Source organism: Myotis nattereri (genome assembly GCF_964212035.1).
Source record: "Myotis nattereri genome assembly, chromosome: 4".
Classification (NCBI taxonomy): domain Eukaryota; kingdom Metazoa; phylum Chordata; class Mammalia; order Chiroptera; family Vespertilionidae; genus Myotis; species Myotis nattereri.
This window is the reverse complement of record NC_138079.1, coordinates 79751755-79767265: the sequence shown is the minus strand read 5'-3', so window position 1 is coordinate 79767265 and position 15511 is coordinate 79751755. Positions and strand designations below refer to the sequence as shown.

The following is a 15511-nucleotide window of genomic DNA, read 5'->3' as shown; positions in this document are numbered from 1 at the left end:
AAACCCGGGACCTTTCAGTCTGCAGGCCGACGCTCTATCCACTGAGCCAAACCGGTTTCGGCAGTTGTATTTTTGAAGTGGTTATGCGAGGCAGCAATCTCCGGTGTTTACCTATGCCGCCAACTTGGTTTTTCCGGGGGGGGGGGGGCGCTTTTTTTTATACATCTGTTCAGTGAGGGCAGGGGAGCATGAACTGTGGGAGTTCCTGCCGCGGGGGTCATCACGGTTTCCAGGTGTCGTCATCTGCCTGGTAGCTGACCTGTTAGGAATTCCAGGGCGGGACGGTATCTGCGTCACCATTTGCCTGGTGCACTGGCCTGTTACGAATTCTAGGAAGGGCCCAGTATCTGTGTCACCATCTGCCTGGCGGAGGCATGCATCAGCTCCTGGACCCCCTTTCGACCTAACACTATCCACTGAGCCAAACCACCTAGGGCTTACTAAACATTTCTTAAAAGTGCATTATAAAAACCACCAAAAAAAATTCAAGTTGTGATTGTGTTAAAACAACTATCTCACCATTCTCTTCCTACCTTCCAACAAAACTAAAATACAACGGATCACTTTGTTGTTAACTTTCCTTCCACAGGGTGGAGTTAATGACTGGTGGGGAGTATCTGTTCAGAGAATCTGCAAAGAAAAGATACTGAGGACTGAAGTGAGAGCCCTCCAGGAAATAATCTAGACTGGCTCACCAATTACTTTGAGTCAGTGGTGTTGTCAAATTATCCATCCATCCATCCATCCATCCATCCATCGTTCATTTACTTAACAAAAACGGATATTTAGGAGTGCCTACTATGCAGCAGGCATGATTCCAGGTGCTGGGGATACAGCAGTATATAAAACAAAGTTTTGACTTCATAAAGCTCACATTCTAGTTATAAGAAACAGACAATGAGCACATGCTAGGATATTAAGAGGGATTGGAGGGGTGGAATTTTACATGGAAGGGAAGACTGAAATGGAATTAGGGAGTAAGATCTGAGGCTAAATGGAGGAAAAGTATTCCAGAGGGAGTAATTGCAAAGGTCTTCAGGCAGGAAACTTCTTGGTGTGTTCCAAGAATAACAAAAAAGTCAATGACCAGAACTGAGTGAGGGAGAAAGTAATAAGAGATGAAATCTGAGAGGTGACAGAGTCTCCTGGGCCATTAATTATTGGGACTTAGGGTTTCAGACTGAATCAGAAGGATCTGCTTTGACTCAAGGATGTAGCAGCGGTTCTCAACCTGTGGGTCACGACCCCTGAAAATACATCCTGCATATCAGATATCTACATTACGATTCATAACAGTAGCAAAATTACAGTTATGAAGTAGCAACGAAAATAATTTTATGGTTGGGGGTCACCACAACATGAGGAACTGTATTAAAGGGTCGCGGCAGTAGGAAGGTTGAGAACCACTGCAAGGGTCACCCAGGCTGATGCATGGGGGTTAAGACGGTAGGAGGCATAGAAGCATGGAAGTGGAGCTATTGTCCTAATCCAGGTGAGAGATGACCACAGCTTGGACCTGAGCAGTAAGAGGTAGCAGTGGGAGATGGCTCAGGCCTGCAGCTACATGTCCCCGTGCATGGTTAGAAAAAGAGTTTGTAGTCTGGCGACTATACGTAAGGATGCTGTGTTGCATATTTGAAAGTTGACAAGAGAGTAAATCTTATAAATTCTCAAAGGAAAAAGGATGTCCCTTCTGGGGCTCAGGCTGACTTTCAGTTCCCACTTGCCCCCTCACCCAGCTGTCCCGGACAGGGAACAGCCTGTCCAGGATTCCTCCTGTGAGGGCATAGAAGTGAGTGAACACGAAGCCTTGCCCTCATTCCCTAAAGCATTTTACAACATGCAGTGGGTCCTCCTGTTTTCTTGGATCAGTAACTTCCCCAAGTCTTTTCTGCTGTCATCCCTTGTGCAGGTTTGTCTGCACCTGAACTCCCTGATGGGCTGGAATGTTTTCTTCAAATTTTAATATTTACAGGGGCATTTTTACATGGAACTGTTGGGGAGGGGGGATAGCATGTCCCCAACCCCCTACCACCCCTCTACCCTTCTTGAGTTTTTACGACTGGACTAACAATAAAATGAACATAAGGCCAGATTCACAGGAGAAAAAACAATTTAAAAGATGGTCATGGGAAATCATAGGTGATGGTCTGAGAAAGGATAGGCTGGTCATCTTTTTATACTTCCTAAACAAACAATAAATTTGTGAAGAATCAACAGGACAGGTTTGGATGCTTGTTGGTGAGGAATCTAATCTAAACCAAGTTTGGGCTTGGACAGTTACCTAGTAACAAGGTTTTTACCTTAAGCTTCTCCCCCCTCCCCCGCCTCTGGGTTCCCTAACTCGAGCGATCAGAAGGGCACCTTTCACATGGGGGCCTTGATCTCCTGCTTTCTGGGGGACAGGAGAGAGGCCAGAAAGTTCTTGCATTGGCAGTTTCTTAAGTAACTTTAATTCAAAATAATATGTATTGTGGGATATTTTGCGGCGGCCTGCCCGGTTCCCATATAACACAAACGGAAAACTTTGGAAGCATCAACTTAATTTATTTGGAAATTGCAAATAAGGTTGACTTTTTCACATTGATGCATCCTTCCAAAGTTTACCACAGCTCCGCTGGGGACCCGGGTCGCTCAGAGGCACTGGGCGCTCTCCTCCGCCGATGGCCGCCCCTCGGGAGACCGGGCGTGGAGCGAAAGCTAATCCTCTCCGCTCCACCCTTCCCCGCCCCATCTCGCACCCTGAACCGGGCCAGTGGCGCCTGGGCATGCGCGAGGCGTAGGCGCGCGGCGGGCGGGGGCGGAGGCCTGAACGCCCAGTCAGTAAACCACCGAGAGGCGGAGACATCCCAGTTTCCTAGAGGAGACAGGTGTGTGCGGGGCGGGCAAGGGGTAGTGGGGGCCAAAAAAAAAAAAAAAAAAAAAAGGACCGACCCGGAAGCGAAACGGAGGCGCTTCCGTTCTTTGTTCTGTCCCTGGTGTGTGGGTCTGTGACAGTGTCCAGCGGGGCCTGGTCCGTGTCCGGACCCCCCAAGTCTTCCGTCCCTGCCTCCAGGGTGAGTCCGGCCGCCCTCGGGGCTCGCGGGGAGACGGAGGCGGTGGTCGCCGGGGAAGGGCGTGGTGTCCGCGCCGCTGCGGCCCGTGGGGTCCCCGAGCCCGCCCGGAGCAGGGTGCCGGTCCCCGACGCCGCTTCCCCGGGACGCCCTTCCCCTGGGCGGTACCCGGCGAGGGAGGGGAGAAAGGGGCTGTGGTTCTGGCTTTGTGACTTAGAGCCCCGCTCGAGCGCTTCAAGGTCCTCTGTGGCTGTAGAAGGGTCCCTGCCTTTAAATCGCTGATGACAGCGACGCTCACTTGGCAGTTCTCCGAGACGCTTTTCATGGAGGTCTGCACCGTTCTTCGCGCCTGCGGCAGGAGAGGAGGTCTGATTTTACTTCCCTGGGTTTTAGGGTTAGAGAACGAGTTCTTCGAAGTGTGTGCATCGTTAGAACTAGGTCTGGGAGCGAGTGCAGACTCCGATTATGGGCGTCATCCTCTGGCGTCCTGTAAGTCGAGTCTTTTATGGTGAGCCGTACCACTGTTTGGCCCCCATTTGCAACTGTATTGGATGCGCTTTTGACGTGGGATGGAACAGAGATCCGGTGTTTACACTCGGAAGGGCATGTGTAAACTTCCAGAGGACGATCGATGCACGTGAAACTTAGGGACTAATTAGAGAAACTATAGGTATTTATCCCCAAGAAGAGATGTTTGTGGAGAGTGGGCATCATTCGGTTTTGAACAATTGGGTGGAAGAAGATTCTATCGCTGAAGCTCCACGCGCCACGAGGCCTCTGTAAGGTGAAGGTCCAAGGGCTTGGGTTTTCAGCTTACCATCTGGTGGCTAAGCTGTGCAGCAGTGGGACAGAAGGCACCCTTGCTGAAGTATTGAGAGTATCTAGCAAGTTAGCTGACAGCGTTAGGAACTTTAGGAGACGTTCCTCACACTGAATGGGAGGTACTTTCAGTTCCCTTTCCACTTTCTTTAGCCGTGCTACACAAATACCAGTTGTGATCTTAATTAGTATATTTTTAGCATGCATCTCTTTCCCCCCCTTATCTGTAAATACCTAGATTAGAAGTGGAGTTTATGTGAGTGTTTAAAATTCTTTTTTTCTTTTTTCCCCTTAATCGTACAGCATTGGCATCAACTAAAGTCAGAATTCCCAGGAACTTGAGCAGAGGCTCCCAGTAATTGCTGCGGAGAGATAACTCCAAAGAAGGTGGGAAAGAATACAGCAGGTAAAGCTCTCCATGGCTCGTTTTCACCACCAGGTCATCTTTCTCAGTTCCCAGAAGCAGCTCTGGGGAGAGGAGTTGGCAGTGGAGCAGGGGAAGGGCCCTGCCTGCACCTGAAGCTGTGGGAGCACAATGGAGATTTCTTTTTTTTCTCTGTGAGAAGCATTGTTTACTGCTCTAGACACTGCGGACTTGTTCTCAACAATATGCCTTTGATTTCCAGCTTTGGTTAACCCAGCTGTGAGAAGGGAGCATTGCTTTTTCTCTCTGGAGTCAGAGCCTCTGATTTTCTTTCTAAGGAGGGTTTGGATGGAGAGCTGGTTTACTGGGGATGTGTGCTTATAAATAGTCCTGGAAATTGTAAAGTTGGTTGATAGGAACAAAGAGATGGCTGGCTCTGAGACATTGTTAAAAGGGACCTAGCTGGGAGAGTGTTAGTGGCAAGAGGGTAGTTATCCACCTTGAGCTGGTGGGCCTGGCTCATACCTGATGCAGTGCTTTTCAGCCTGACTGGTGTGGATCAGTGGTTGAGCGTGGACCTATGAACTGGGAGGTCAGGACCCATGCCAGATTGTAGGGGCGTGCAGGTTTCTCTCATCATTGATGTTTCTATATCTCCCTCTCCCTTCCTCTCTGAAATCAATAAAATATATATATATATATATATATATATATATATATATATATATTTTTTTTTTTAAATATATTTTATTCATTTTTTACAGAGAGGAAGGGAGAAGGATAGAGAGCTAGAAACATCGATGAGAGAGAAACATCGATTAGCTGCCTCCTGCACACCCCCTACTGGGGATGTGCCCACAACCAAGGTAAGTGCCCACAACCAAGGTACATGCCCTTGACTGGAATCAAACCTGGGACCCTTGAGTCCACAGGCTGATGCTCTATCCACTGAGCCAAACCGGTTAGGGCAAAAAAAAAAAAAAAAATAATATATATATATATGTATATATTTATTTTAAATATATTTTATTGATTTTTTACAGAGAGGAAGGGAGAGAGATAGAGAGTTAGAAACATCGATGAGAGAGAAACATCGATCAGCTGCCTCCTGCACATCTCCTACTGGGGATACGCCCGCAACCCAGGTACATGCCCTTGACCGGAATCGAACCTGGGACCTTTCAGTCTGCAGGCCGATGCTCTATCCACTGAGCCAAACCGGTTTCGGCAATATATACTTTTTAAAAATGCTTTTCACTGTGTAATGGTGTTGGTAGTGAGCATTTTATACCCCTTTGTTGCCCAAAAACTAGAGTTCTCTGAACTCTCAGTGGCTCTCAGACTGGGCCCCTCCCCCCCTTTAAAAAAAAAATTATTGATTTTTTTTTACAGAGAGGAAGGGAGAGGGATAGAGAGTTAGAAACATCAATGAGAGAGAAACATTGATCAGCTGCCTCCTGCACACTCCCTACTGGGGATGTGCCCACAACCAAGGTACATGCCCTTGACCAAAATCGAACCTGAGACCCTTCAGTCCGCAGGCCCATGCTCTATCCACTAAGCCAAACCGGTTAGGGCGGGCCCCTCCTCTTTTTATGCCTATGTGAATGCAGCAGTCTGATGATACAGCAAATATTGTTCCTGGCTTTTTACTCCTTTTAGTAGAGCTTTGCAATACAGTTGGCACTCAGCTTTGTTGTTATATGAGCAAATACGTAAAGGGGATGGGGGTAAACAAAATCCAGAGTGTTGTGTGTTTTTTTCCCTTGCTTGAGGATAAGGATGCTCGGGTGGCTACTGCATCTATTCTAGATCTGTTTCTTTATTTATTTGAAAGAGACAGAGGAAGGGGGAAGGGGAGAAACATTGATTTGTTGTTCCACTTATTTATACATTCATTGGTTGCTTCTTGTATGTGCCCTGACCGTGGATCGAACCTGCAACCTTGGTTGGTGTATTAGGATGGCATTCTAACTAACTGAGCTACCCGGTCAGGGTCTAGATCTGTTGTTTCTTGCCACTGTATTCAGGGAAGTGGAAACTTTTACCTGAGATCACAACTTAGATTAGGTGTTAATGTTACATTTTATTCACTAGGGCCAGAGAAAAGATCTATTTTGCTTGTTGTAGTAGCTGCGTATTGGGGACATTAGGAGGGATAAAAACAGAGTAATCAGTAATCGTATTTTTAAAAAAGTATTGCTCCCTGGTTCAGGGATTTATATTCTGACCCAAGGAAATGTATTAGGAGAGAAGGGAGATAAAAAGAAAGTTGGCTGTTACCTTCTCAGTGAGAGGAAACAGCAACTAGGACTAGTCTCTTATTTACTTACTAGTGGCCCGGTGCACAGATTCGTGCACATTGAAAGGAAATTAATTAGAAGAAATATTTCAATATCGCTATTCACCCTTTATAATAGAAGTGTCAACCAAATTCACAATCGGCAATGACAGATCAAAACATGCATGTGATTGGTGCCAGCGAGAGCTTTATATGTATTGTGCATGCGTGAGTCACCTTAGCCTTTTACATATATAGAAAGTAAACTTGCTTAATTAGACCTGCTTTCTGATGTAGCTAAACTTTTTCCAGCCCAGTGAAGCACCCCAACTTCTTTTTCAGGTAATTGTCAGCAACATAGCAGTAAATATCAACTTGAAGCACATTATTATTATAGATCACACAGGGAGAACAAAGGGTAAAATATTTAGCTGCATCAGTGTTTGACTATATTCTGCACAGTGAGAAAACCTGAAGTCATTTTCAAGGTCCACCATTTCTTCTTTTCAGTTGGGTCAAGTTTCTAAACTTTCTAGATCTCCATTTTCTGACTAATGAAAAGAAAATAGGATTCCACCGAGTCTCCTATCTACCTACTCCAGGACTTCTGTGAGGATCAAATGAGATGAGGCATGGGAAAACACTTCACAGACATTTGGTTAAAGTGTGAAATGTTTGCACCTGGCTATAAAGCAAATCATGTTCCTGGGCTAAAGAAACTGTAAGGAGGCTAGTCGTCACTAGGGAGAGGAAGCCAGGCATTGCTATGTGATGCCATTACCTGGACAGTTTGACACTTAACATATTAGCCTTTTATATATGTAGATTTTTACCATTATCATTATTATTATTCTTTAATCCTCACTCAAGGGTATTTTTTTTCCAGATTTTCAGACAGAATGGAAGGGCGGGTGGAAGGGGTTAGGGGAGAGAGAAACATCCACGTGAGAGAGACACATTGATCGGTTGCCTCCCACATGCTCCCCGACTGGACAGGGGATCAATCCACAACTGAGGTACATACCCTTAGCCAGGAATTGAACCCTGAACCCGTTGGTCCAGTGCTCTAACCACTGAGCCAAAGCAACGAGGGCTGGGACTAGTCTTTTAGATCCGGGTGAATATATACACCCAGTCCCTGTAATGAGATTCAGGAAGGCCACAAAAAGGGCTCAAATTCTTCGACAGTATTCCACCTATGACTGGGACTGAAAGCAGAAAACCATTTTAGAAAGAAAGGGGAGAAAGAATTTACCTCATTTAATTTAATAGAGTGTTTGACCTAGTTCTGTGAAACAGGTGTTGTTTCCCCAGGTTTTTTAAAATGAGAGAGAGTACTCATTAAGCTTCTCTGATCTCTGTTATTTGGGTGCTCTTTCATGGTCCCTTTTCCTCTAATTATGACAGCTTATTTTAATATAACAGCTAGAAACCTAATAAAGTGTTTTTTTCTCCTGCCAATTCTAGTGTTTATGAGGGGTTTTTTTTTTACTCTTCTATAAACAAATAGCTTTCTCCATTATCCCAAATATTTTTTTAAGTATATTTTTATTTCAGAGCGGAAGGGAGAGAGAAAGAAACATTGATGAGAGAGAATCATTGATCAGCTGCCTCTTGCATGCCCACACTGGGGAATCCAGCCAGCAACCTGGGCATGTGCCTGACTGGGATCGGACTATGACCTTCTGGTTTATAGGTCCATGCTCAACCACTGAGCCATACCAGTTGGGCCCAAATATTCTTTTTTTCCCCCCAAGTATTCTTAAAATGTGTATGATGCTTACACATTTTGCAATCTATATGTGTACTCTTTTTTTCACTTTACTCTGATATTTTTCATTTGGATAGTTGCTTAGTATTTCATTCCACTAATATCATTATTTGGCACTGGTATTCTCCGTTTTTTGTTGTTATAAATATCCCTCACTTTTGTGCAGAGCCAAAGGTAGGATATTGTCGAGGTACTTTTAGTGATTCTCCTGTAATCTCATTACAGGGAGTAGGAGTAAGTATATTCACCAAGGTCTTAAAGACTAGCCCCAGTTGCTGCATTTTCTCTCATTGTTCTTGGGTACTAACTAAAATGCTAGTTCCCCTCTCTGTATTCAGGAGGTGGGTTGTGTGTGTTTTTAAATCTTTTAACCTTGAACCTTTGCTTCTGCAGTGCTTCCTCTTTCTCATTCAGAAAACCTATTTCCTGCTGAGTCTGCAAATAGGAGACCAGAGACAGGAGCTTCTGACCTTACCCATGGAAACTCAGGATGATCATGCATCTCAGGAACCTCAGTCCCTGCTTGAGAGTGGTATGGAATAGGGGATTCATTTATTCTTTTATTCAGTCATTCAACAGTTATCTATTGAAATTTCAGGTACTAGGATAACTGCTAGAATCCTGATATGATTAAGGTCTGTGGGTTCCTTGTGCAAGATTAAGAAAACTGTGACAGTCACCAAATTCCATTTTCTATGGGCTTTGTAGCAGACAACAGTGTTTTGGGATTTGTAGATCCTGGGGGATGGAGTGTTATGTCTTCAGTCAGGGATGGGGTGGAGCTCCTAGTTTTCCTCTGGTCTAAGAGAACTTCATGTGATAGTTTGAATTCAGTGATGTGGCAAATGATGGAAAGGATATGAGCAGGACAGCCTGTGTTTCTGGCCAAGTTTGGGAGAATGGACAAGAACACATCAGTAATTATAGGACTGGGCAACTTTCATTGAGAGTAGGGTGACTGGAGAGGAGGAAGGGACTGAGGGCAGAGCAGAGAGCAGGAATCAGTAAGGCTTTAGACATCTCTCTTTAGGATGTGCCCACACTAATTGTGCCTGTTATAAGCACCCTTAGCTGCAGAGGAAGTGAGCTTAAAAATGTCAGAGGAATGGGTCCTAGGTTGTCCCAGGACCCTATGCGTTTTCTGTAAGTTGGGAGGCCAGACAGCAGCAGATAGACTCACTCATAGACCCTTTTATTGTCCTCAGGTCTTCCTTCCTCAAAAGTTCCCACATTTTCCAACAAGGACAGTCTGGGGGATGAGATGCTGGCAGCTGCACTCCTAAAGGCCAAGTCCCAGGTAAGCTGTGGTCCCCTTACCCTCTTTTCCGTCCCCATTTTATGGATATTTTTGGTACAGCAACATCCCAGGCAATGCCCCAACCACAATTCACTCCATCAGGACTGTGGTCCTTTCCTGCGAGTAAGACTTTCTTTCTTGGACTGTCATCGCTCTTCACCCTAATTACCTTTCCCCAGATTCCCAAATATTATTCAGCCCCATCTCAGATTATTTTTTTGGTGCTGCCAGTCCTACTCCTGAAATTGCATGCAGGAATGTGTTGTTGCAGGAGTTGGTGACATTTGAGGATGTGGCTGTGTACTTTATCCGGAAGGAGTGGAAGCGTTTGGAGCCTGCTCAGAGGGATCTCTATAGAGATGTGATGCTGGAGAATTATGGGAATGTATTCTCATTGGGTAAGGAGTTAATGCTTTTTCAATAAAACTCCCTTGGCATTTCTTTGCTTCCTTATTTGCTAATAACAGTTGAGTCAGTGAAAATAATTAACTAAGGACCGACTTAGTCTCAGAAAATTCTAACAGTAATTATAGTAACTCCCATTTGTATAGTACTTTGCAGTTTATAAAGAGGTTTCGTATATATATTCTCTCACTTAATCTTCACAGTAATAGCCGTGGAAGTAGCAAGAATTATCCTCATTTTATAGGTGAGGAAAGGGAGGTCAGAGGTCTTGTGTTTTACACATGGTCCTATACCTGGTTGGTGGCAGCTCAAGCCCTGGTCTTTTAAGTCCAAATATGATGCTTTTTCCCATGCTATTCTTAGAATTTAACATATAATCCAGAGACTTTTCCAAAAGATTAGCATATTGGGATCCCTGAACTTGTGAAGTACTGGTCTGTGCCCAAGTGAACATTCTGGAACTCTGTCTACCTCCTTCCCTTGTCTGTTGAACTGCCTCTAGGAACTTGTTGGTTTGTTCATGATCTAATGCAACTGCTGCTCTGGTAGAAATTTTAATTTGGTATAGGGAGCAATTATCTTTTTAACCTTTAGTCTGTAGACTGTTAATTCCTTGTCTCTTTCCTACTTTCAGTGAAAACACTTTCCTGAGCAGTGCCAGGTCTTCCCAACTCCTAATTGAGACCTCCCTGACATTTCCTTTCTGTGCCCTGCAGATCCTAGGTCTGGGATTGAGCTCTGGGCCTGCTTGATATGAGCAGGATAAAACCTTGTTCCATGTTTTTTCCCATGAGCAGTATTCCCATTACTGTGTTGTTGTGTTGTTGTTTTTTTAATCTTCATCCAAGGAATGAGGATATTTTTTCCATTGATCTTTTTTTAGATCATATAGAAGGGAGGGGGAAAGGGAGGAGAGAGAGAGAGAAACAGCAATGTGAGAGAGACACATTGATTGGTTGCTTCCCAAGCACGTCCTGATTGTGGCCAGGGATCGAACCTGCAACCCAGGTATGTGCCCTTGACTGGGCATCAAACCCGAGATCCTTTGGTGTGCAGGCCGACGCTCTAACCACTGAGCTTGCCAACCAGGGCTCCTGTTTCTGTATTTTGACATATCTAGGGTGAGGAAGAGCTGAGGGTCCTGGGTTTGAAGGGAATTAAGAACAGAGAGATTCTGAAAGGTACCTGTTCAGGTGAGGGAGGAATAGCTATTTCTGTTCCTAACACTTTTTTATTGACAGCCTAAAAATGCTAATATCTAGACCCTTTATAGTTATTTTGTGTGTGTGAAGTTCCCTTTATTTCTAAGACAGTGAAAATAGAGCAATCAAATATGGAAATTGTTTACATATTCTCACATCATAGCATAGCCTTCTAGGCCTAAGGCCCAGAAATGGACTTTCGCCTGTTTCCTGAATTTGACATATGTGGCACAGCTACAAACAAGTATTCTTTTCACCTAGGGCTGTAGGGGGTCACTAATGACGTCAACCTTGGTGTTCCTTCCTGCTCTGCTACTGTTTCTCAACACCTTCCCCACTTTTCTTAAACAGTTCTGGTAGTCACCATCTCCCAAATTATATCTATAGTCTTTAACCCCTCCGAGGACTTTCTCACTTCATTAAACAACATGCTCCTCCCTGCCTCTACCTGATCCATTCTCTCCTTACAATCCAATTTTCTCTATACTTCTAGCTGTTATCTCAGTTTTGCTTCCTGCCTTTCTCCTTCCCTGTTTCCTCTTCTCTTATTTTGCCTTAGCTACACACAGCCTGGGCAGATAAGAGGCATGCCCATGATTATTCCTGTCCTCTGGTTTTGATTTTTCCACAAGGAACCAGTGATGTTTGTATTTTGTATTGTGCCAGATGGTGAGACCAGAACTGAGCATGACCAAGAAATTTCTGAAGATACAGAATCAGATGGGGTGCTATTGGGAAGATTCCAAAAGGATATTTCTCAGGGTCTTAAGTTTGAAGAAGCCTATGAAAAAGAAGTCAGTCTCAAGAGGCAGCTGGGGAACTCTTCTGGAGAAAAACTGCATAGGAAGATACAAGATTTTGGTCAAGTGACAGTTGAGGAAAAGCTAACCCCCATGATAGAGAGAAGTGAGAAATATAATGATTTTGGGAACAGCTTCACTGTGAGTTCCAACCTTATTTCACATCAGAGACTTTCTGTGGGAGACAGACCCCATAAGTGTGATGAATGTAGCAAGAGCTTTAATCGAACTTCAGACCTTATTCAACATCAGAGAATTCACACTGGGGAAAAACCCTATGAATGTAGTGAATGTGGGAAGGCTTTCAGCCAGAGCTCACATCTGATTCAGCATCAGAGAATCCACACTGGAGAGAAACCTTATGAATGTAATGATTGTGGGAAGACCTTCAGTTGTAGCTCTGCTCTCATTCTACATAGAAGGATCCACACTGGAGAGAAACCTTATGAATGTAACGAGTGTGGGAAAACCTTTAGCTGGAGCTCCACCCTTACTCATCATCAGAGAATCCACACTGGAGAGAAACCATATGCTTGTAATGAATGTGGGAAAGCCTTCAGTAGAAGCTCTACCCTCATTCATCACCAGAGAATCCACACTGGAGAGAAGCCCTATGAATGTAATGAGTGTGGGAAGGCCTTCAGCCAGAGCTCACACCTCTACCAGCACCAGAGAATCCACACTGGAGAGAAGCCCTATGAATGTATGGAATGTGGAGGAAAGTTTACCTATAGTTCAGGCCTTATTCAGCATCAAAGAATTCACACAGGGGAGAATCCCTATGAATGTAATGAGTGTGGGAAAGCCTTTAGGTATAGTTCAGCTCTTGTTCGCCATCAGAGAATTCACACTGGAGAGAAGCCTTTGAATGTAATGGGAATGAGCAAAAGTTCTCTCAGAGTTACTGCTGAATTAAATATCAGAGAGTCAACTTGAAAGAGAGCCACACACCTGTTTTTCTCACTTCCTCTGCATCTGAAGACCCCCTGCCTTACTATAAAAGTATGAACAACTTCGGATGTGTCCCTTCTGATGCAAATCTTTCATTTAGAGAATGGGGAAAATTGGGCAACTCATCCTGGCACAGTGATTAGCAACCTGGTCAGTGTCCCCAGGAACAATACCAGCCTTAAAAAATTAGGAGGCAAACAGCAGATTAAGTGCTGGAAATGGAGGGAAGCTCTGGGACCAATCACCTTCCGTTATGGAAGGGAGTTTGCACTAGACCGTATTTCTCATACCAAGGGAGCCTTTCTTACCAAGGTGAGGGTGGAAGCACAGTAGGAGTAAAATTCTAAGGATTCCTCTATTGGAGTCAGTATAGTCAGCACAGATGGCAGTGGAAAGAATGTTCTGGGTCCTGTTACTTACTGAGAGAAGGGAAAGGAATTTCAAATGCGTTGAAGTAACTGCAAGCTGTTAAAAAAAGAAAAAGAAAGGGGAAAGGATGCTGTACGTGGAAGCCACTGTTCCTAATCCAGCTTTAAGTTTTGATAAGGAAATAGGGTGATGAGGGATTTGTTATTTGATTGGGGGTGAGGAGTTTCTGAAAGCATTCTGGCAATTTTGTTGGAGAACCCAGGACTAATTGGGAAATATAACTAATCAGTGAGTCTAACATGAGGAAATGGATCAAAAGCTTTTAGCATAGGTCTTTGTTTTCTTTCCTCTTCTCTCCCTCTTCCTCATCACTCCTGTGATAAAAAGTTATTTAATTAAAACCCTAGTGACTAAGGATGCTTTTAAGGAGCTTGCTCAGCCAGCTTGCCCTGCCCTCTGTCACCTATGACCTGTAACATCTGGCCCAGCAGCCAAACTTCTGACCCCACCTCTGACTTCAACAGCAGAGTATGAATGCAAACAAAGAGCAAAGCCCAGAGAAGGAAGGCTCTGGCCTGTGCCTGGTGGCAGGGCTCCTTGCTGGGTTAAGATGGAGCTCCTGAATTTACCAGCTGAAGGGATGACCTCATGATGTTTTCCCAATCCTGCTCATCCTGTAGCATAAATGAAGTGCACTATTAAACAGAATAGTTTTTCAGAAGGAGGGCTTGAGTGTGTTTTTGTGTAGGGGCCAAGTTTATTTTAGTTTAAACAGTGACTGTAAATGGAATCTAAAAATTAACCTTAAAAATTTTTATAGCCAACCATTTCTCTCTTAATCACAAACATGTGACCTCTTTCCTTCAGGACTCCCATTATATTCCTCTAGATCAGTGGTTCTCAACCTGTGGGCCGTGACCCCTTTGGGGGTCAGACGAGCCTTTCACAGGGGTTGCCTAAGACCATTGAAAAACACATATATAATTACATATTGTTTTTGTGATTAATTACTATGCTTTAATTATGTTCAATTTGTAACAATGAAAATACATTCTGCATATCAGATATTTACATTACGATTCATAACAGTAGCAAAATTACAGTTATGAAGTAGCAACGAAAATAATTTTATGGTTGGGGGTCACCATAACATGAGGAACTGTATTAAAGGGTCGCGGCATTAGGAAGGTTGAGAACCACTGCTCTAGATACTACTGTAGACTATTCCATCATTTACACAATCTCTCCCACCTTTATATCCACATACAGGTTTTCTTGTGCTGCATATCATTCTGTGTGGTATGATACTTAAAATCAGCAACTAAAGCTAGAAGGGTTACTGGGCATGGGATCCCTGATAAGAACTTACTTGGATGTTGGGTAGCAATGGGCATATTTAGATTTTAAGTTTATTGTTGAAAGTACTGCAGATAGATGTCCCCTTTATTTCCCCCCATTGACCTCTTCCTCACTCCTTCCCCCTCTCTAAGCCTTCACTGCACTATGCATGGGTTTTGCATATATGCATATAAGTTCTTTGGTTAATCCCTTCCCACTCCCCCCCCCTCCCCTTCCCTCTGCGACTCCTCAGTCTGTTGCATGCTAACAAAAAAGTAATGGAGAGGATGAGGAAGTGTCTGGAACTCTAGCCTGTAAAAAATTTTGGATCATGTATTATGATCACCTAATGTGTTTTAAATTTCTTTCCCTTTCAGTGGGACCTGAGACTGATTGCGGGTCATTACATGAAAAATGTTTTTTAAAAAATGTCTCGAACTATTTTCATAACATTTTATTCACCTCATTTCCCTGATTATTCCTATTCCCATCAATTCCTCTTAATCCTAACTGAGCAATCCTTAATGTATATGATACCCGTTTGTCTTGGTGAGCCCATTTATTTCCAAGGCCTCCACTATTCGACGCAAGTAAGTTTTAAATCTGCAGGTGTGGTACTGATCTCTCCCAAACTCCAGTCTTGGGTCTCCGGCAGACTGCAAGGCATTTACACTTGGATCTTTTAAAAGTTTCAAATGATGTGTTTCAAATTAGATCTGTCTTCCCCATCAATACCCCCTCTCAAAATTTCTGCAAACCTCTCAGAGTCATAACTTCTGAGTTTTTATTTTTAAATATATATTTTTACTGATTTCAGAGAGGGGGAAAGAGATAGAAACATCAGTGATGAGAGAGAATCAT

At 43.9% G+C, this 15511-nt stretch overlaps 1 protein-coding gene across 4 annotated transcripts; it reads left to right on the top strand.

Annotated features, from left to right (window-relative positions):
* The first annotated feature begins 2789 nt into the window (after positions 1–2789).
* On the top strand, positions 2790–15067 carry ZNF3 (zinc finger protein 3). Of its 4 annotated transcripts, XM_081090089.1 has the most exons (7): positions 2954–3056; positions 3359–3419; positions 4176–4278; positions 8682–8820; positions 9494–9585; positions 9857–9983; positions 11859–15067. In XM_081090089.1, exons 4-7 carry the CDS (start codon positions 8766–8768, stop codon positions 12926–12928), a joined length of 1344 nt encoding a protein of 447 aa, XP_080946215.1. In that variant the 5' UTR covers positions 2954–3056; positions 3359–3419; positions 4176–4278; positions 8682–8765; the 3' UTR covers positions 12929–15067. The 4 variants fall into 4 exon arrangements, with proteins under 4 accessions (XP_080946213.1, XP_080946214.1, XP_080946215.1 ...); XM_081090087.1 differs by lacking the exons at positions 2954–3056; positions 3359–3419 and adding an exon at positions 2790–2870 and having other exon boundaries at positions 8703–8820; XM_081090088.1 differs by lacking the exon at positions 3359–3419 and having other exon boundaries at positions 2944–3056.
* The last annotated feature ends 444 nt before the right edge of the window (positions 15068–15511 follow it).

What these genes read in the sequence shown, in the direction of transcription:
- ZNF3 (XM_081090090.1), top strand. Translation starts at nt 8,601, where the DNA reads ATGCTAGTTCCCCTCTCTGTATTCAGGAGGTGGGTTGTGTGTGTTTTT. An exon ending in TCAGTCCCTGCTTGAGAGTG is followed by an intron (nt 8,821 to 9,493) that starts GTATGGAATAGG and finishes TATTGTCCTCAG; the next exon opens with GTCTTCCTTCCTCAAAAGTT. An exon ending in TGGGAATGTATTCTCATTGG is followed by an intron (nt 9,984 to 11,858) that starts GTAAGGAGTTAA and finishes GTATTGTGCCAG; the next exon opens with ATGGTGAGACCAGAACTGAG.